Raw genomic sequence first — 20,002 nt, 5'->3', positions numbered from 1 at the left:
TGTAGCCCACCAGGCTCCTCTGTCCATGGAATTCTCTGGGCAAGAATACTGGAGTGGGTTGCCATTTCCTTCTCCAGGGGATCTCCCATGCCTTCTGCAGTGACAGTGCAGAGTCCTAATCACTGGACCACCAGGGAAGTCCCAAACCCAAGCAACTTTTAAACAGGTATCCATCAGGCTACAGAAAAAAAGGACTATTTAAAAAATACTGACCTCTAGTTGGTAGACTTCTCTTCCACAGTGAATCAGGTTAGTAAATCTGAAACTACTGAATGTGTATTTTAGGGCTGAGCAAATAAGTAAAATTCTTGTGGCTAATGAGAATCAGGTTTCTTACTATTGGAGAAGGGAGTTACAAACAGAAAAGGGAAAGGCTCGGATAAACACTCTGGTGTGTTGGATTGGTATTGTAGATGTCAGTAGGAACTCAAGGATTTGAATACATAAGGAGAAAGATAGATGTGTGTATGGATTTACAAACATATGTATATATGTATTCATAACTCACACGTGTCTATATTTATATCCTAGTTCTGTCCACTGAGAGGGCCTAGAGTCAGCAAACTTAAAGAAGAAATGAGCACTTTTAGTACCCAGATCTTGGTGTCATAAGTGCCATTATCCACTAAAAAGAAATGAAGCTTCTTGGGAGAAATGACTGACTCCAGAGCCAGGACTTGGAAAGTACAAGATGAGCCTGAAACCTTTTGATGTGATCTAAAGAAAAGATGTGCTAAAAAAATGATGGAGATGTGTCAAAAGGACACAGGCGCCAGCTTGAAGAGAACCCCACTGGCCAAAACTAGAAAAATCTGAGCATTAAAATAAAAAATAATAATTGTTTTAAACAAATGATGTTGGGAAAACTGGATATCCACATGCAAAAGAATGAAGTTGGATCATATTGTATAAAAAAATTAACTCACAATGGATCAAACATATAAATGTATGGCCTAAAACTATAAAACTCTTGCAAGGAAACAGAGGAGAAAGCTTCATGGCATTGGATTTGGTAATGATTTCTTGGATATGACACCAAAACCACAGGCAACAAAAGAAAAAATAGGTAAATTGGTTATGTCAAAATTAAGAGCTGTGCATCAAAGAACACAATCAACAGAATGAAAAGGCAATCCATGGAATGGGAAAGAATATCTATGAATCATATATCTCTGATAAGGGGCTAGTATCCAGAACATACAAAGAACCCTTACAACTCAACAACAACAACCATTTCAAAATGAGCAAAGGGCTTGAATAGACATTTCACCAAAGAATATATATAAATGGGGTCAATAATCACATGAAAAGATTATAAACATCACTAATCAGTAGGGAACTACAAGGCAAAACCACAGTGAGATACTACCTCATACTCATTAGGGTGACTACTATAACAATAAATAAATAAAATAGCAAAAAATGACAAGGGTTGGTGAGGATAACCTTGTTGGAACTCCTGTGCACTGTTGGTGGAAATATAAAATGATACAGTTACTGTGGGAAACAATATGGTGGTTCTTCAGAAAACTAAAAATAGAATTACCAAATGATACAGCAATTCCATGTCTGGACATACAATATGAAAAGAATTGAAAGCAGGGACTTGGAGAGGTGTTTATACACCTGTGTGTGTTCATAGCAGCCAAAATTTGGTGGACGCAACTCAAGCATTCACTGATGGATGAATGGATAAACAAAATGTGGCATATATATACAACAGAATATTATTCAGTCTGAAGAAGGAAGGAGATTCTGACACATGCTACAATATGGATGAATCTTGAGGACATTATACTAAGTGAAATAAGCCAGTCACAAAAGGGCAAATACTGCATGATTCCATTTACATGAGGTACTTAGAGTAACCAAATTCATAGAAAGAGAAAGTAAAATGGTGGTTGCCAGGGGTTGGGGGAAGAAGGAAGGAGGAGTTGGTGTTTAATAGGTATAGAGATTAAGTTTGGAAAGATGAAAAAAGTTCTGGAGATGGATAGTGGTGTTGACATTGTACAACAATGTGAATATATTTGATCACTGAACTGTACACTTAAAATGGTTAAGATGCTAAATTCTATGTTATGTGTATTTTATCACAGTTTTCAAAATTATGCTCAGTGAAAGAAACAAGACACAAAAGATTTGTGATTGTATGACTTCATTTATGTGAAATGTCCAGAATAAGCAAATCTAGAAAGAGATTAGTGGTTGCCTAGGGCTCAGGGACAGAAGGAGTGAATGCTAACAGTCATAAGGTTTCTTTTGGGGTGATCACCATGTCCTAAAATTAGATTTTGGTGATTTTTGCTTAAACCTATATAAATATACTAATTACCACTGCATTGTACAACTAACTTGGGTGAATTTTATGGTATGCAAATTTTACCTCAAGCTACTTTTATAACTACATAATAATAATAACTTTTAACTATTTTAAAATTTTCACCTGTAAATTATGAGTCCTATACTGAAACAAATAAACAAACAAATAAATACATGGAGAAGAAGACAAAGCTCTTTTTCCCAGTAAAATTCCAGCTTGTTCAGTCACTAAGTTGTGTCCAACTCTTTATGACCCCATGAACTGCAGCATGCCAGGCTTCCATGTCCTTCACTTTCTCCTGGAGTTTGCTCAAACTCATGTCCACTGAGTCAGTGATGGCATCCAACTATCTCATCCTCTGTTGCCCCTTTCTCCTCTTACTCTCAATCTTTCCCAGCATCAGAGTTTTTTTCCATTGAGTCAGCTCTTTGCATCAGGTAGCCAAAGTATTGGAGCTTCAGCTTCAGCATGAGTCCTTCCAATGAATATTCAGGGTTGATTTCCTTTAGGATTGACTGGTTTGATCCCCCTGCTGTCCAAGGAACTCTCAAGAGTCTTCTCCATAAGTCTATTCTTTACATCTGTGTCTCCTTTGGTGCCCTGCATGTAGGATCATCAGTACCATCTTTTTAAATTCCATATATATGCATTAATATGCAGCATTTGTCTTTCTCTTTCTGACTTATTTCACTCTGTATAATAGGCTCCAGCTTCATCCACCTCATTAGAACTGACTCAAATGCATTCTTTTTTATAGCTTAGTAATGTTCCATTGTGTATATATACCACAACTTCCTTATCCATTCATTTAATGATGGACATCTAGGTGGCTTCCACGTCCTAGCTATCATAAATAGTGCTGCAATGATCATTGGAGTACATGTGTCTCTTTCCATTCTGGTTTCCTCGGGGTGTATGCCCAGCAGTGGGATTGCTGAAAAGAACAGACTTTTGGACTCAGTGGGAGAAGGTGAGCGTAGGGTGATTTGAGAGAATAGCATTGAAACATGTATATTATCATATGTAAAACAGATGACCAATGAAAGTTCGATGCATGAAGCAGGGCACCCAAAGCTGGTACTCTTGGACAACCCAAAGGAATAGGGTGGGGAGGGAGGTGGGAGGGGGGGGACATGTATACTTGTAGCTGATTCATGTTGATGTATGGCAAAAAACCATCACAATATTGTAAAGTAATTATCCTCCAATTAAAATAAATTAATTGAAAAAAAAAAGAAAATGCAAAGGAAAAAAAAAAGTCTTCTCAAGTACCACAGTTCAAAAGCCTCAATTCTTCAGCTCTCAGCCTTCTTTATGGTCCAACTCTCACATCCATACATGACTACTGGAAAAACCATAGCTTTGACTATATGGACCTTTGTCAGCAAAGTGATGTCTCTGCTTTTTAATACACTGTCTAGGTTTGTCATAGCTTTGTCTAGGTTGGTCATTGACCCATCTTTCAAGGGGCAAGCGTCTTTTAATTTCATTGCTGCAGTCACCGTCTGCAGTGATTTTGGAGCCCAAGAAAATAAAATCTGCCACCATTTCTACTTTTTCCCCATCTATTTGCCATGAAGAGATGGGATCGGATGACATGATCTTAGTTTTTTTTTTTAATGCTGAGTTTCAAGCCAGCTTTTTCACTCTCCCCTTTCACCCTCATCAAGAGGCTCTTTAGTTCCTCTTCACTTTCTGCCATTAGAGTGGTATCATCTGCATATCTGAGGTTGTTTATATTTCTCCCAGAAATCTTGATTCTGTGAACCATGAACTTCAGATGTTCAAGCTGGTTTTAGAAAAGGCAGAGGAACCAGAGATCAAATTGCCAACATCCGTTGAATCATTGAAAAAGCAAGAGAGTTCCAGAAAAACATCTGCTTCTGCTTTATTGACTATGCCAAAGCCTTTGACTGTGTGGATCACAATAAACTGTGGAAAATTCTGAAAGAGATGGGAATACCAGACCACCTGACCTGCCTCTTGAGAAATCTGTATGCAGGTCAGGAAGCAACAGTTAGAACTGGACATGGAAAAACAGACTGATTCCAAATAGGAAAAGGAGTATGTCAAGGCTGTATATTGTCACCCTGTTTATTTAACTTATATGCAGAGTACATTATGAGAAATGCTGGGCTGGAGGAGGCACAAGCTGGAATCAAGATTGTCGGGAGAAATATCAATAACCTCAGATATGCAGATGACACCACCCTTATGGCAGAAAGTGAAGAAGAACTAAAGAGCCTCTTGATGAAAGTGAAAGAGGATAGTGAAAAAGTTGGCTTAAAGCTCAACATTCAGAAAACTGAGATCATGGCATCCGGTCCCATTACTTCATGGCAGACAGATGGGGAAACAGTGGAAACAGGGGCTGACTTTATTTTTCGGGGCTCCAAAATCACTGCAGATGGTGATTGTAGCAATGAAATTTAAAGACGCTTACTCCTTGGAAGGAAAGTTATGACCAACCTAGACAGCATATTAAAAAGCAGAGACATTAGTTTGCCAACAAAGGTCCATCTAATCAAGGCTATGGTTTTTCCAGTGGTCATGAATGGATGTGAGAGTTGGACTTTAAAGAAAGCTGAGTGCCGAATAACTGATGCTTTTGAACTGTGGTGTTGGAGAAGACTCTTGAGAGTCCCTTGGACTGCAAGGAGATCCAACCAGTCCATCCTAAAGGAAATCAGTCCTGGGTGTTCATTGGAAGGACTAATGTTGAAGCTGAAACTCCAATACGTTGACCACCTTATTCGAAGAGTTGACTCATTGGAAAAGACCCTGATGCTGGAAGGGATTGGGGGCAGGAGGAGAAGGGGACGACAGAGGATGGATGGCATCATCGACTCGATGGACATGGGTTTGGGTGGACTCTGGGAGGTGGTGATGGACAGGGAAGCCTGGCGTGCTGCGGTTCATTGGTTTGCAAAGAGTCGGATACAACTCAGCAACTGGACTGAACTGAACTGTGATTCATTAGCCTGGCATTTGCATGATGTACTCTGCATATAAGTTAAATAAGCAGGGTGAAAATACACAGCCTTGACATACTCCTTTGCCAACTTTGAACCAGTCTGCTGTTCTGTGTCTGGTTCTAACTGCTGCTTCTTGACCTGCACACAGGTTTCTCAGTAGACAGGTAAGGTGGTCTGGTACTCCCATCTCATTAAGAATTTTCGACAGTTTGTTGTGATCTACACAATCAAAGGTTTTAGCATAGTCAATGAAGCAGAAGTAGATGTTTTTCTGGAATTCCCTTGCTTTTGCTATGATCCAATGAATATTGGCAATTTGATCTCTGGTTCCTCTGCCTTTTCTAAATCCAACTTTTACATCTGGGAGTTTTCGGTTCACGTACTGTTGAAGCCTAGCCTGAAGGATTTTGAGCATTACCTTGCTGGTATGTGAAATGAGCACAATTGTGCAGTAGTTTGAACATTCTTTGGCATTGCCTTTCTTTGGGACTGGCTATACATGTATTAATAAAAGAAAATCATCATACAGTCACCATCATAATACTAATTGCTTCAGGCAAGAATCACCAATGGATGCTAAATTGGTGAGTGGAAGTTCGGAGGAAAAATAGGAGAGATACATAATCTCAAAGTATGTCCCTACAAGATACTTCTTAATGTTATTTACAAAGGAGAAAGGGCACATTTTGGTGGAGAAACCTGGAAGACAGCACCTTAATTGAATGATCAAAACTAATACCAACATGTCTGAGTTGGTATTAATTAAATGAGTTAACAAATACTTTGTGATTCTGGAGACACTGAGGAGAACACAACGTCACTGCTGTGGAATTCCTGCCAAAAATGCAAAATCCAAATCTAATCTTGAAATAACAGCAGATAAACCCAAATTTAAGGACATTCTTCCAAAGCAGTGACCTATGCTCTTCAAAAACATCAAGATCACGTCAGTTAATGGAAGAGCGAGATGTTGTTCCAGATTGGAAGAAATCCAAAAGACCTGATAAAGGAAGGTAGCTCGTGACCCAGGATTTCCTTTTCCTATAAAACAACAGTATCAGCACACCCACTAGGATGGCTAGACCCAAAAGAGTCAGATAACACAGTGCTTGAGAAGATGTGGAGAAATCGAAACCCTCATGCTCTGCTGGTAAGAATGTAAGAAAATGTCCTTGTTTTTAGAAAATTCATACTGAATTTAATTGAAGGGGCATCACATCTGCAACTATGATCAAATACTTTAGAAAAAATTATATAGATAGATACAGAGAGAAAAAGAGAAGGAGAGAGAGAGAAAAAAATGGTATTATTCTGAGGCTTGGCAATTTTTTTGCTTTTGCCAATCTAATAAGCTAAGGTTATGAGAACTGGACTGCAAAGAAGACGGAGCATTGAAGAATTGATGCCTTTGGACGCCTCCCCCCCGCCCAAAGAGGTGACTGGCTTGAGACGACAATTAATTAAAAGAAAAAATTACCCACTTACGGACCTTTATAGTCAAAGCTATGGTTTTTCTAGTAGTTATGTACAGATGTGAGAGTTGGACCATAAAGAAGACTGAGCACCGAAGAATTGATACTTTTGAACTGTGGTGCTGGAGAAGACTCCTAAGAGCCCCTTAGACAGCAAGGAGATCAAACCAGTCAATCTCAAGGGAAATCAACCCTGAATACTCATTGGAAGGACTGATGCTGAAGTTGAAACTCCAGTATTTTGGTCATCTGATGTGAACATCTGACTCATTGGAAAAGTCCATGCTGCTGGGGCAGAAGGAGAAGAGGGCGTCAGAGGATGAGACGAACGGCTGGATTGCATCAAGAATGCAATGGACATGAACTTGGGCAAACTTCGAGAGATGGTGAGGGACAGAAAGGCCTGGCGTGCTGCAGTCCATGGGGTCACAAAGAGTCAGATATGACTGGTTGACTAACAACAACAATAATAAATACTTTATTAAATATTATTATGTATAGTATTATTTTAAATACTTTTTATTTGTAATATATGTTGTGTGTTTAACCTCTATTTAACTTTATGTTAACATTTTTTAAAGAGAGGAGACCTACTTTTTTTTTCAATTGCCATTGGTATTTCCCACTATTTTGTGCTAATCCCACTATTTTGTTTAACAGAAAGGGACATTGAAGCCTGGGGAATGGGTATGGCTTGCCCAGCTCCATACAGGCAAGCATTAATCTGATTAGAACCTGTTTGATTTAGCTCCTCAGGCCAGGGTGGGGTCCAGCTTGACTTTAGCTTTCTTCTTTCTTCCACTTGATAGCTAAATTTGCAATCCATGCCCAGTAAATGCTCCTTTGGAAAAAGTCCCTTCATCAGCCTAGGGGAAAGGAGAGGCAAATACCAAGTGCTGCATAAATCCTCAGAGTTGGTGCAGATAAAGCCCAAATTCAAACCATTGTTGGCATTGTTGGGGACACTAAGTTAGTCACCAAGTCATGTCTGACTCTTTAGGAGCCCATGGACTGTAGCCCGCCAGGCTCGTCTGTCCATGGGATTCTCCAGGCAAGAACACTGGAGTGGGTTGCCATTTCCTTCTCCAGGTGATCTTCCCCACTCAGGGATTGAACGCACGTCTCTTCTGTCTCCTGCATTGCAGGCGGATTCTTTACCGCTGAGCCACCGGGAAATTGGTGCTCTGCACTGGCCTCCTGGTTCATAGGAAACACTCAGTAGTTGCTGGGGTCACCCTCAATGCAGGAGTGAGTCTGGTGGGGAAGTCAACCTGCAAATCAGTTCTCAATGATAAGCTAAGTGCTCACCGGGAGTCCCTAGGGGGACGCCTAGGCGCCTAATTCGTGCTCCCAGGTGACAGTCTGTACTTGTGTTTCTGGCTGGTCTTTGATGGTGGGGATGGTTGGAAATTCCCATAGTTCCCTCAAAGGATGGGTAAGGAGAGACCTCGGTTTATTTTCCCATCTGTGAAACTGGGGCATAACAGTGTCACGAAGACGTGCGCGGGTGGGCAGTTTCAGGGCGAGGCGGATGAGTGGAGGAGCGGGCTTTCTCTCCTCCCTCCCCCATCTTTCCCATCTTGGCTTCCACGGTTTAGGAATTTGGTGATTGGACGGTTTGTTCTTGGATGGTCAGAAGACCTCCCGACACGACCCTTCAGGGACTGGCACACTAAAAGGTCGGAAAGTTGCGGGAGCCAATGTTCCGCGAGCCGACGTCCTCCGCGCCCGGCTCCACTCAACCTCCAGCTCCTTCCCTCAATCCTCCCGCTCCCCTCCTCCTTCGTCCCCGCCCCGCTCCCGTTCTCTTATTGGCCGACCGGACCGGCCTGGGATTTAAAGGGCCCGCTCACCGCGCCGCCCTGAGAGCTGCAGCTGGTCCCGGCCTTGTGGCCTGCGGGGGAGGCTGCCGGGAGGAGGCAGCGACGACGGCGGCGGCGGCGGCACTTCCCCAGCCCCTTGGACCGCAGCTTCCTTACTGCCAGGTAGGTCGCCGGTGGTGCACGCTCGGCTCTCCCGCTTGCATCCTGAGCCGGCCTCCCCTTGTGGGTCTGCAGTGCGTGTGCTAGGGCCCCCTCTCCATCACCTTTCCAACTCCCCCTTCTGCCGTGTCCCTTACCGCCATCTCCACCTCCCTGCAGCCCCCGGGCCTGGGAAGGGCTTTGTTGGCGGCCGGGTGGGGGTGGGATGGGGCACGCGGGGGATACAGGACACCCCCAACCTCCGTTCAAGGAGAGATGCACACGGTCCCCGAGTGTCACAGGATCTCCCTCTCTGCCCTCCACGCAGCGTGACTCTACCTTGCAAACCAGGGAGCCCCTCAATTTGATATACAGGCCTAGAATGTACACCATTCAATCACTGTCGGACCCGGACTGTTCCCAGTGTACAAGAACACAGATCCTTCATTCACCTCAGGTCACAGGCTGTGTATGGGCACCCGGGACACCCCCACACACACACACATACACACACAGGGGCGGCTCAGTCTGATGTACCTGACACTCGCACCCTCCCCCCGCCATACCCTAAGCTGAAATCTGGGTGCTCAAATCCATCCCTTGAGCATCATCTGCCCCATGGACATCCCAGCTAGCCTCCTCTGTGTCCCTCCTTTGGCAGGTCTATCCATCTGTCCATCCATCCGTGGGGGTCCGCAATGGCTACCTTCAGCCGCCAGGAATTTTTCCAGCAGCTGCTACAGGGCTGTCTCCTGCCTACTGCCCAGCAGGGCCTTGACCAGATCTGGTTGCTCCTTGCCATCTGCCTCGCCTGCCGCCTCCTCTGGAGGCTTGGTAAGTTCCTGCCCCACCATGGGCCACCATGCCAAGCCATATCACACCTGCCACATTTATCCATACCAAGGCCCACTTTATTCTGCCACATCTTGCCAAGCCAGGCTCCTATATGTCCAGCCTACCACATCCCACCAGGCTAAGCCCCACTCTACCACCCCACATCCTACTAACCTGGCCACCCCAGCACCAAGTCTCATCCTGCCATGCCAAACCATGCCTTTCAGTATCCCTGGGTTCTGGGACTCTTGAAAGCTAAGGTTCTTGAATCTTGGGATCTTGAAAGGCCTACATCCCAAGGTTATAAAATTCTGAAATGCACATGCCACAGGGCTATGAAAAGTACCATGTATCCCAAAGTACCATGTTACAGGGTTTGGGGATTCTGACACATTGAAATTCTCACACACTATGTTTCCAAAATGCTGGCATTCTGGATTTTTAGAATCATAATACGATTTCTGGATTCTAAGATTCTGAAATGTTTCCACAAACCAGGGCATGCCTTTATCTAAAAGATAAGATTCCAAGTCCCCAAGGTTCCTATAGGATGCTGAGAATTTTGGAAATCTGAGACTTAGAAGTTCTACACTTTCTTTTTTCTTGTTCTTTTATCTTAAATGGATGTTTTATTTTTCCCCAGGTTTATCATTTTGAAAAATTTCAAAGTTACTGCAAAGCTAAGTTGAAAGAATAGTACAATGAACACTCATATACGCATCACCTGATTCTCCAACTGTCAACATCCTGCCACATTAGCTCGCTCTGTCGATTGCTCGATCATCTTCCTGAATCACTTGAATAACCTGCTGCACTTCACCCCAAATCCTCTTGCACGTGTCCCCCAAGAATAAGGACATCTTTCCCCCACAGCCATAGCCTCAACCATCACCCCTCAGGAAATTTAATCTCAACGCTATAGTGTTATCCAATATAAGTTATTCAGATTTCCTCCAGGGGTCCCAAAATAACCTTTATAGATGTCTCTTTTCTTTAAACCCAAGCCGCCTCCCCAGCTCCCCAAAACCTGCTTTGTGTCACCTGCAATCCCACCACATTCCAACCTCTAAGCCTTTGCCTGAGCTGTGAACTCTGCCCAGGTTGCCCTTCTACCAACCCTCCTCTAATTCCCTATCATGTTGTCTCTTTCTTTCACCCAAAGGGTTGCCATCCTACCTGAAGCATGCAAGCACCGTGGCAGGCGGCTTCTTCAGCCTCTACCACTTCTTCCAGCTGCACATGGTTTGGGTCGTGCTGCTCAGCCTCCTGTGCTACCTCGTCCTGTTCCTCTGCCGACATTCTTCCCATCGGGGTGTCTTCCTCTCCGTCACCATCCTCATCTACCTGCTTATGGGGTATGGGCGTGAGTCCTCATCCCTGTACCATCAGCAGAAGAGTGGGTGGGGGTGGGTGGGTCCCCAGGCCACCCCTCATGAGACTGTCCAGGACAGAGAGGGCATAGGATGTTTCTGGAGGCGGTGGAAATCTGGGAGACTTGTTCTTTCCAAAGGGCTACACTGGACAGGTGGGACTTGAGCTCCCCCTGGAGGAGGCAGCCCTGGAGAACTCTTCCTCCATGAGGTTGTGCAGGGCAGGGAAAATATGCCCTCTCTGCACCTCGGTTTCCCCCCTTTGCCGTGTCTGAGGCCAGGGGAGTCATAGGGCCAAGATCACCACCTTTTTCCTCAGTGAAATGCACATGGTGGATACCGTGACATGGCACAAGATGCGAGGTAGGCAGCCCTGGCTCTGTCCCCTGCCCCAGCCCTCCAGCCCCCCTCCACCTCTCCTAAATCCCCCCACCCTGTCTCTTTCTTTCCCCATGCTTCTCCCTCATCTGCCTAGCTCACTGGCCACACAGCCCTCAGACTCCCCTCACGTCTGTGTTTCTCTCTACCATGCCTCTTCCCCCACCCCATCTGTCTGTCCCATCTCATGTCCGTGCCTGACTCTCTATAGAGTCAGAACGTCTGCCGGTCCTGGGCCCACCTGCTCCACTGCCTGTCTGACCCTGTGCCCACCTCTCCACCCTTGCACTCTTCTTTCCTACCGCCTTTCACCTGGTGATCCCCACATCCCCCCCCATGGCTACCTGCTCTCTTCTCATCCACTTGACCATGGGCACCACATGTAGGGGCCCAGATGATCGTGGCCATGAAGGCGGTGTCTCTGGGCTTCGACCTGGACAGGGGCGAGGTGGGCGCAGTGCCCTCGCCTGTGGAGTTCATGGGCTACCTCTACTTCGTGGGCACCATCGTGTTCGGGCCCTGGATATCCTTCCACAGCTACCTACAGGCCGTCCAAGGTCGCCCGCTGGTGAGGCCCCGGGTGGACAGGTGGGCAGGGACCGTGGGAGCCACCCTGAGGCAGTATTCACGGAGCCTTGATCCCCACAGAGCCGCCGATGGCTGCAGAAGGCGGCGCGGAGCCTGGCGCTGGCCCTGCTGTGCCTTGTGCTGTCCACCTGTGTGGGGCCCTACCTCTTCCCGTACTTTATTCCCCTCGATGGTGACCGCCTCCTTCGCAAGTGAGCACAGCCTTCGAGGCCTCTGCCCGGCAGTGAGGGGGTTGGGGAGGGACCTGGGGTCTCCCCAGCTCTGAGCTTGTCTCTTAATGCTTTTGTCTGTCTTCTGTTACTACAGCAAGAAACGCAAAGTCAGGTAAATGAGGGCAGGTGCTGAGGGCGCGTGGGGCTGACTGGGGCGTGGGGGCATAGTCTGTAACTGACTGGTTCTGTAAGTCTGATACTGTCCGACCATCTACCCAGTGAGTGAGTGAGTGTCTGAGGCTCTGGTTTGACCATGACTGGCCCTATAACTCCATGTACAGTAGATCCTCCATTACATACTGTGTCTGTCTGTCCATCTGTTCTGCTATTCCACCATTAGAAGCAAGTTATATGAGTGCAATAGACAGCAACAGATACGTGTTGGTTAGCGATGCTGACCTGTCTGTGACACTAGCTAGAAGTGTGTGTGGGTTTTTGCCTTCAGCCAGGGACTCCTTGTGTGGGACTGGAGTTCTGGCTGGCTGGCTGGCTGTACGGTTGTCTGTGATGGGAGCATGTGGCTGTCACTAGATAGGATAAACCTGGCTTGTCTCTAACTGTGGCTGGGAATGGATCTGTGTCATGTTATGTGTGTGTCTGTGATGATTCTGCCAATGGATCTGCCTTCTCTGGCTCCTCAGTATTGTCCAATGGAGGGGCAGGACTGACCATCCACCCCTGGTGTGACTAGGATTTCATCCAGCTCTTTGATTACATGAACTTCTCCCCTCCTCACTGGCCGCTGATTGTGTCTGATGCTGAATGAGGCTCTGAAAGGTGGAATGACTTGCCCACTGTCACCCAACTACAGCCAGACGTTAATCCCAGGCCTGAATCCAGAACCTACACTTTTTCCAGTGGAAGATGTTGCCTGTCTTTGACCATGTCTGATTATACAACTGACAGGATGACTGTCTTAAGTGTAGAATTGTGTATGTGTACATAACTGGGTGCTTGATGATCTCTGAGCCTAACTAAAGGACTTCCATGTGTCTTACGGTCACTGAATCTGGTCAGAGAGCTGGGAGTCTGATAGTATGTGTGTCTGCCCATGTAGCTGTGAGGTCAGCCTCTAATAGTGGCTGGGTCTGGATGTCTGGCCAGGTGAGGCTGTGGGACCATGTCATATCATTGAGCAGCTCACACATCAATTTGAGCCACCTGAAACTGACCAACAGGGCATGGAAGGATGGATGTGTGTGACTATCGTAGCATGACTCTCACCTCTTTTGCCGCCACGTTTCTGTTTGTATTGTTGATGAACAACTCAGCCCAGCTTCCAGGGCCTCTCTGACTCTCTTTCCTTTCTTCTCTGCTGCCTTCCTGACCCCTAGGGGCACCATGGTAAGGTGAGTCTACGGAGTGGGGCCAGGGATGCTGGCAACTGGGGTGTGTCACACCTGGACCTGAGCACGATGCCTCTCTCTCTGGCTCGTTTTCCCCCAGGTGGCTGCGAGCCTACGAGAGTGCTGTCTCCTTCCACTTCAGCAACTACTTTGTGGGCTTTCTGTCCGAAGCCACGGCCACGTTGGCAGGGGCTGGCTTCACCGAGGAGAAGGATCACCTTGAATGGTGGGGAGGGCTGGGGGGGGCTCCATCTCCCACAGGGTGCTGCCTAGAGGAGCGTCAGGGAGGAGGGGGGATGCTCCCAGGGGAGGGAACAGGGAACAGCTAAGAACAAAAGTGTGACTCTCAGGTGGGTTAAATCCCAAATGAGTTTGTGTGTCTCTTTTTCCCACAGGGACCTGACAGTCTCTAAGCCACTGAATGTGGAGCTGCCCCGGTCCATGGTGGAAGTTGTCACAAGCTGGAACCTGCCCATGTCTTATTGGCTAAATAACTGTGAGTCACAAAGTCATCACTCCAAGAGGGCTGGCAGTCATCAACCCACACCCCTTCTCACATTCATACAAGTTGAAGATAGTAGGAACCAAAAAACCTCCCAAACAACTCCTGTCCTTGTAGAGTTGACATTTTTGTTGGGGGAGCAGTATAATTTTAAAAAATACACAGTACAGCAGTTCAGGTGGTGATATGTGCTGTGGTAAGAAAAATAAAGAGAGAAGGTGAGGATGATCTGGGAGTGTTAGGAATGTGTGGGTGGGAGTGGATGCAATTTTAAATAAATCAACCAGAGAAGGTCTCACTGAGGAGCTAGTCTGAGCAAAGACTTAGAGGTGAGAAAGCAATCAATGCAAATATATATGGGAGAAATGTAACAGATGGCAGGAACAGCAGTGCACAGGCCCTGAGGCAGGTGTATACCTGGCACATTTGAGGTACAGTGAGGAGACCAGTAGAGACGATGCAGAGTGCGCAAGGGGATGAGTGGCAGGAGGTGAAGTCCAAGAGGTGACAGAGCCTGGTCCTATAGGGTCTCTCTGGCCATGGGGAGGACTTTGGCTTTTTCTCTGAGAGAGACAGAGCAGGGGTATGAGCAGAGGAGAGCCACAGGCTGCCTTGGGTTGTAACAGGATCCTCTGGCTATTGTGAGGAAAGACAGGGTGTTGGGGAGGGCAGCAGTGATAAACTCCAAAGCTGAAACTGGCAGGATATGCTAGGAGTTTGGTTATAGGAGTCAGGGGAGGAGCAGATCAAAGGTGATAGTGAGGCTTTTGGTCCTGATGAATTGGAAGGGTTTAGTTGACATTGGTTACACTTGGAAAGACTACAGGAGGAACAGGTTGGGAGGGACAATCAGGAGCTAAGTTTAGATAATGCGAAATTGGAGGCCATTATAGAGAGACTTCATCCTGGGGGCCCTGAGAGGTTGCGGGTATCCTCACCCTGCCCTAATGGCCCCCTAGGAAGGGCAGGGGAAAAGCTCAGGAGACTGTTGCCCCACCTCTCCCCCCCTCCCCATAGATGTTTTCAAGAATGCTCTCCACCTGGGGACCTTCTCAGCCGTGCTAGTCACCTATGCAGCCAGCGCCCTCCTGCACGTGAGCAGAGCAGAGTGGGATCAGGATGGTAGCTGGGTGGGGGTGGCGGGGCCTCCTGCTCACTCACCTCACTGCCCGCAACCCCACCCCAGGGCTTCAGCTTCCACCTGGCTGCAGTACTGCTGTCCCTGGCATTTATCACTTACGTGGAGCATGGTGAGTGCAGAACCCAACCCAGCAGATGGGACGGGTGGCTGGTGTTGGCTGGTAGTGGGCTGGAACCACTGTTACCTGAGGCTAACCTGACAGTCTTACCTTCCCCTCCCCCTCATCTGTCCTAGTTCTGCGAAAGCGCCTGGCTCGGATTCTCAGTGCCTGTGTCTTATCAAAACGGTGCCCACCAGACTGTTCACACCAGCATCGCTTGGTGAGGATTCAGCCTAGGTAGCCGTGTGGTCAACTCCCCCCCCCTCAAAAAAAATTACTTCTCTTTCCATCTTATATCTGTCTCAGGGTGCCCAGCTTTCTCTTCCAGTCCTAAACCATGTTCATAACCTCACCTCTATTCACTGGCGTCCATCTCTCTAATAAGAATGTATCAAGCAACTGCTGTATACCCACCTAGCGTTTATTTTCCCAATGAACATGTGTTGAGCACCTCCTGGCACCAGGCACTGTTCTAGGTGCTGGAGACACAGTGATGAACAAAATAAACCAAAATCTCAGCCCTCTGGGACAAACATTTTAACAGGGAAGACAGTAAATAAAAAATAAGTCAGTAAAGTATAGTAGCTTGTTAGGTTGTGATGAGTGCCAAGGAAAAAATACATAAGGGAAGGGGAGAGGGAAGTATCAGGGGTGAGTTGTTTCAAGTTTAAGTGAGGAAGTGACTTTTGAGTTCTTTAACTGAAGGAGGTAAGGAAGGGGAGCATTTCAGGCAAAGGGAACAACCAGAGTAAAGACCCTGAGATGGGAGAGTGCTTGAAATATTTGAGGAATAGTGAGGAGGCCAGGATGGCTTGAGCAGTGAGTCAGAGGGGGAGAGGTGGGCCATGTAGGTCATAGTAGTGATTTCCTTTGGTTTGTGTCTTTTTTTCTCATTCTTTTGGCAACAAGAAGTACGGAGAATTTCAGATTTGCCTCTAACCAGACAGCCAATGTTTATTACCATAAACCCCCAACTCAAAGCCCCACCCACCATTCTTCTTCCTCTGCCTGAACACTTGAATCTCCCCCAATTTGGACATTCTCAAGCTAACAGTATCCTCATCCTTGGATACCCCTTGAGCTCCCACAGGAGGATCAGAACCATCTCTTTCGTACTCTGGTGGGGACTGCCCTGGACATCCTTATTCCTGTGCCTAGAGTGTTACCCTGGGAGCACCTGCCCAGATGGGATTGGAGGACAGTGATTAGGTCCAGCTGCCAGGCTTATCCATCTGTCTTCCACAGGGCCTGGGGGTACGAGCCTTAAACCTGTTCTTTGGGGCCCTGGCCATCTTTCACCTAGCCTACCTGGGCTCCCTGTTTGATGTTGATGTGGATGACACCACAGAGGAACAGGTAAGGTGGGGGGGGGGCCTGGGCTGGGGGTCACCCAGGGATGTGCTACCTGCTCATCGGAACCATAAGAACAAAGGTGTGGAGGACAAGACATGGGGACCTTGTATCTAGTGTCTCCAGCTTGTCCTTCTTTGTCCTTCTCTCCCATTGTCCCTCTGGTTGATTGATACTGTTGGGTCTTTTACTTGGATGAAGTGTGCAAAATATGTTTATTTTATTTATAAAATTTATTTTCTCTAGATAGAATACAAAATCTGAGTTTTCCTTTGTTAAAAGTTAATTATTTCATCATATTGTTACTTAGGTAGAACTCGCAAGTTTTCTTTATTTAATTTGTTAAAAATAGTTTTACTTATATTGATTGTACAAATCCTGGATTCTACTTTAAAAGTGTATGTTAAAATGTATATACTATTTTTATTCAGGTAGAGTGTGCACATTCCAGGTTTTACTCCTCTTTAAATGAAAAACAATTTGAAAGTAATGTTTATTCATATGGCACTAACAGGATCCAGCTTTTGCTTCTCTCTTTTTTTTTTTTTTTTTTTGGCCATGCCAGGCATCTTGTGGGATCTTAGTTCCCTGACCAGGAATTGAACCTGGGCCACCACAGTGAAAGCACCTAGTCCTAACCACTGGACCACCAGGAATTCCCTTAGTTCAATTTTTAATTGAAAATAAAACTTTTATATTTTGTCATTAAAAACAATTTTTGATTTTTCATTCAGGTTGAATATATAAAATCTGGGTTTTGCTTCTTTTTAAATAAAATTTTTGGTTTTTTATTAAAACTTTAAAAAACAGTTAATGCAGGAAATTCCCTGGCAGTCCAGTGGTTAGCACATGCACTTTCACTGTTGGGGTCCAGGTTCAATCCCTGGTCAGGGTACTAAGGTCCTGCAATCCTCGAGGCACAGCAAAAAAAAAAAAAAAAAATAGTTAATGCATATTGCATGGTTCAAACACCAAACAGTGTACAAGATATTCAGAGGAAAGTCTTATTCCTACCATCTTACTTCCGTCCTCTTATGGGTACCCACTCTTGTTCATTTTATTGAACTATTATTCTAAAATATAAGCATAATAAGCAGATATAAAAATATTTTTAATTCCATCCCCCTGGTTTTTACCCTAAAGGTAACACATGAATGACACTGTGCTGCATGTTGCTTTTTTTCCACATAATTCCTGAAAACTTCCCACATTAAGACATAGAGTAGGGACTTCCTTGGTGGTCCAGTGGCTAAGACCCTGTGCTTCCAATGCAGGGGGCCTCGGTTTGATCCCCAGTCAGGGAACTAGATAATGCATACTCCTACTAACACCTGGCACAGCCAAATAAATAATTTTTTAAAAAAAGACACAGAGTATCCTCATTCATTTTTTCCATTGTGACATAATATAGTTTGTCCCTTATCAGTGGACACCCAGGTGATTTTCCACTCCTTTTCTATTGTAAGTAATGCTACAGCACGTAATAATATCACATCTATGGATTCACAGACAGAACTATAGGATCTAGTCTTGATAGCAATGGAGAAGTTACCTTTTCACCCTCCCACCAGCAGTGTGTGATCCTGTTTGTCACAACAATAACAGAGTGCCTCTCAGACTTCACAGATACATTTGTCAGTTTGAGTGGAGGGAGGTGATACATGAGGCTGAGTATCTTTTGATATGTTTAAGAGTAATTTCATTTTTTTTCCTTTTCTGAAAATGGCCTACTCACCTCCTTTGCTAATGTTTGTCTTTTTAAAAACTCAATTTCTAGGAACTCTTTATATATAAGGGAGAGTACAGGTCAGAAAGTGGGATTTCCTTGCCTCGTATTTAAATTTTTTAAAGAGGAGAAAACACAAAAGAAAAAAGACTAAGTCTGCTTACCTTTCATATATACTCAATCTCTTCTCTGGGGCCTCACTCAGGGTTGCAGTGGAGTCACAGAAACATCCTTGAGCAAAGGATGGGTTTTCCTGAGATCTTTATTCTTGCTGAGTGGGACCAACCGTCACCTCTTTCCCACAGGGCTACGGCATGGCATACACTGTCCACAAATGGTCAGAGCTCAGCTGGGCCAGTCACTGGGTCACTTTTGGATGCTGGATCTTCTACCGTCTCATAGGCTGAGACACATCTGTGGACCATCAAAAGCTCCCTCAAGACCCCTCCTCAGGGTGCCAGCTCTGATGGGTGATGAGGGAAGGCCCTCTAATTCTTGACCCTCTCTCCATCCTTGACCCCCCTCAACACCCATACACAAACACACACACACACCATTTCCATGCCTGTCAATCCCCACCCCACCACAAGGCGGGGAGGGAGTGGTCCCTCCTGGGGCCTAGGGGTGGGGGATGCTTGGGGAAGCAGAGAGGGGGAGATCCAGGGCCTCCCCGCCTTCCTTTTCCCTTTTTATACAGTTTGTTATTATCAAATAAAAGTAGGAAATATACAAAAGCCTCTTTCTTCACTGCTCAGTGGGGAATAGAAATTAATTAGGAAGGGGACACAGCATGGATAAAGGTTTGGAAGCTAGAAACCATGAAGAGGGAGGTTGTGATTGGTTTGTAGTTCATTTATTACCATTCATGATTGAATGATGAGCCTGAGGATAGCACTGCTAGGTCTGAGTGGGACCAGGACAGATTGGATACCTGGATGTGGGGGAGGTCTGATTCTAATTGTTCTAATTGGCTGAAAAACAGGAATTCCCATTCTAACTGGTTGCCCTGACAGGGACAGTGGAGGAAAAGCAAGACTGATGAAGAGTTGATGCCTATTGGTCCTTAGGACTGAGGGGTGTGGATTCTAATTGGATAGAAGGCCTGGGTTGGGTCTGGAGACTGACTGAATAGTCTGGGTGCCCACTGGGTTAGGGTTATAGAGTTTCAATTCACTCTTAAGTGTTGGCACAGGGGATTTGAGGGCCTCCGTGTCAGTTGGTCAGCAAGGCTGAGGGGCTTGGGTTTTGATTGGTTCTTTTAACTTGAAGTCAGGATGGCGATGGCCTGAGGGAGAGGCGGAGGCAGCAGTAAGATTTGATCTGTCTGTTAGTCGTGTCCAACTCTCTGCAACCCCATGGACCGCAGGTTCCTCTGTCCATGGGATTTCCCAGGCAAGAATACTGGAGTGGATTGTCATTCCCTTCTCCAGGGGATCTTCCCGACCCAGGGATCAAACCCGCGTCTCCTGCATTGCAGGTGGATGCTTTACTGCTGAGCCACCAGGACTTATTTGTATTGTTTCCTTGCCCATTTGGGGGGTTAGGATTGAAGGTTGATCTGGGGAAAGTTTTGGTTGCTCTGCTTTTACAAATGAGGGCAACGCAATGCTGATTCAACAGCAGGTAAACACCCGATTTCTGATGGGATGGATAAGGGGTTAGGGAAACTGAAGCCAAGTCTTGCCACAGATTGGCTTCTGGCTGAAAACGCCCACCAACCGTGG

The 20,002-nt window shown here is 46.0% G+C and overlaps 1 protein-coding gene across 4 annotated transcripts; it reads left to right on the top strand.

The window, feature by feature from the left end:
• The first annotated feature begins 8,601 nt into the window (after positions 1 to 8,601).
• On the top strand, positions 8,602 to 19,007 carry PORCN (porcupine O-acyltransferase). 4 transcript variants are annotated; one of them, XM_043895430.1, is made up of 15 exons: positions 8,602 to 8,755; positions 9,393 to 9,565; positions 10,728 to 10,920; positions 11,255 to 11,298; positions 11,700 to 11,881; positions 11,962 to 12,092; positions 12,208 to 12,225; positions 13,448 to 13,462; positions 13,560 to 13,685; positions 13,855 to 13,955; positions 14,979 to 15,055; positions 15,148 to 15,211; positions 15,337 to 15,422; positions 16,448 to 16,558; positions 18,584 to 19,007. In XM_043895430.1, exons 2-15 carry the CDS (start codon positions 9,430 to 9,432, stop codon positions 18,683 to 18,685), a joined length of 1,386 nt encoding a protein of 461 aa, XP_043751365.1. In that variant the 5' UTR covers positions 8,602 to 8,755; positions 9,393 to 9,429; the 3' UTR covers positions 18,686 to 19,007. The 4 variants fall into 4 exon arrangements, with proteins under 4 accessions (XP_043751365.1, XP_043751367.1, XP_043751366.1 ...); XM_043895432.1 differs by lacking the exon at positions 12,208 to 12,225; XM_043895431.1 differs by lacking the exon at positions 13,448 to 13,462.
• The last annotated feature ends 995 nt before the right edge of the window (positions 19,008 to 20,002 follow it).

This window comes from Cervus elaphus, chromosome X (assembly GCF_910594005.1).
Source record: "Cervus elaphus chromosome X, mCerEla1.1, whole genome shotgun sequence".
Taxonomy (NCBI): Eukaryota; Metazoa; Chordata; class Mammalia; order Artiodactyla; family Cervidae; genus Cervus; species Cervus elaphus.
Note: the sequence above shows the minus strand (reverse complement) of the source record. Positions and strands in the feature narration are given on the sequence as shown.

Coding starts and splice junctions, on each gene's coding strand:
- PORCN (XM_043895430.1), top strand. CDS start 9,430: ATGGCTACCTTCAGCCGCCAGGAATTTTTCCAGCAGCTGCTACAGGGC. Junction 9,566..10,727: donor CCGCCTCCTCTGGAGGCTTG/GTAAGTTCCTGC, acceptor TTTCACCCAAAG/GGTTGCCATCCTACCTGAAG. Junction 13,686..13,854: donor GAGAAGGATCACCTTGAATG/GTGGGGAGGGCT, acceptor TTTTTCCCACAG/GGACCTGACAGTCTCTAAGC.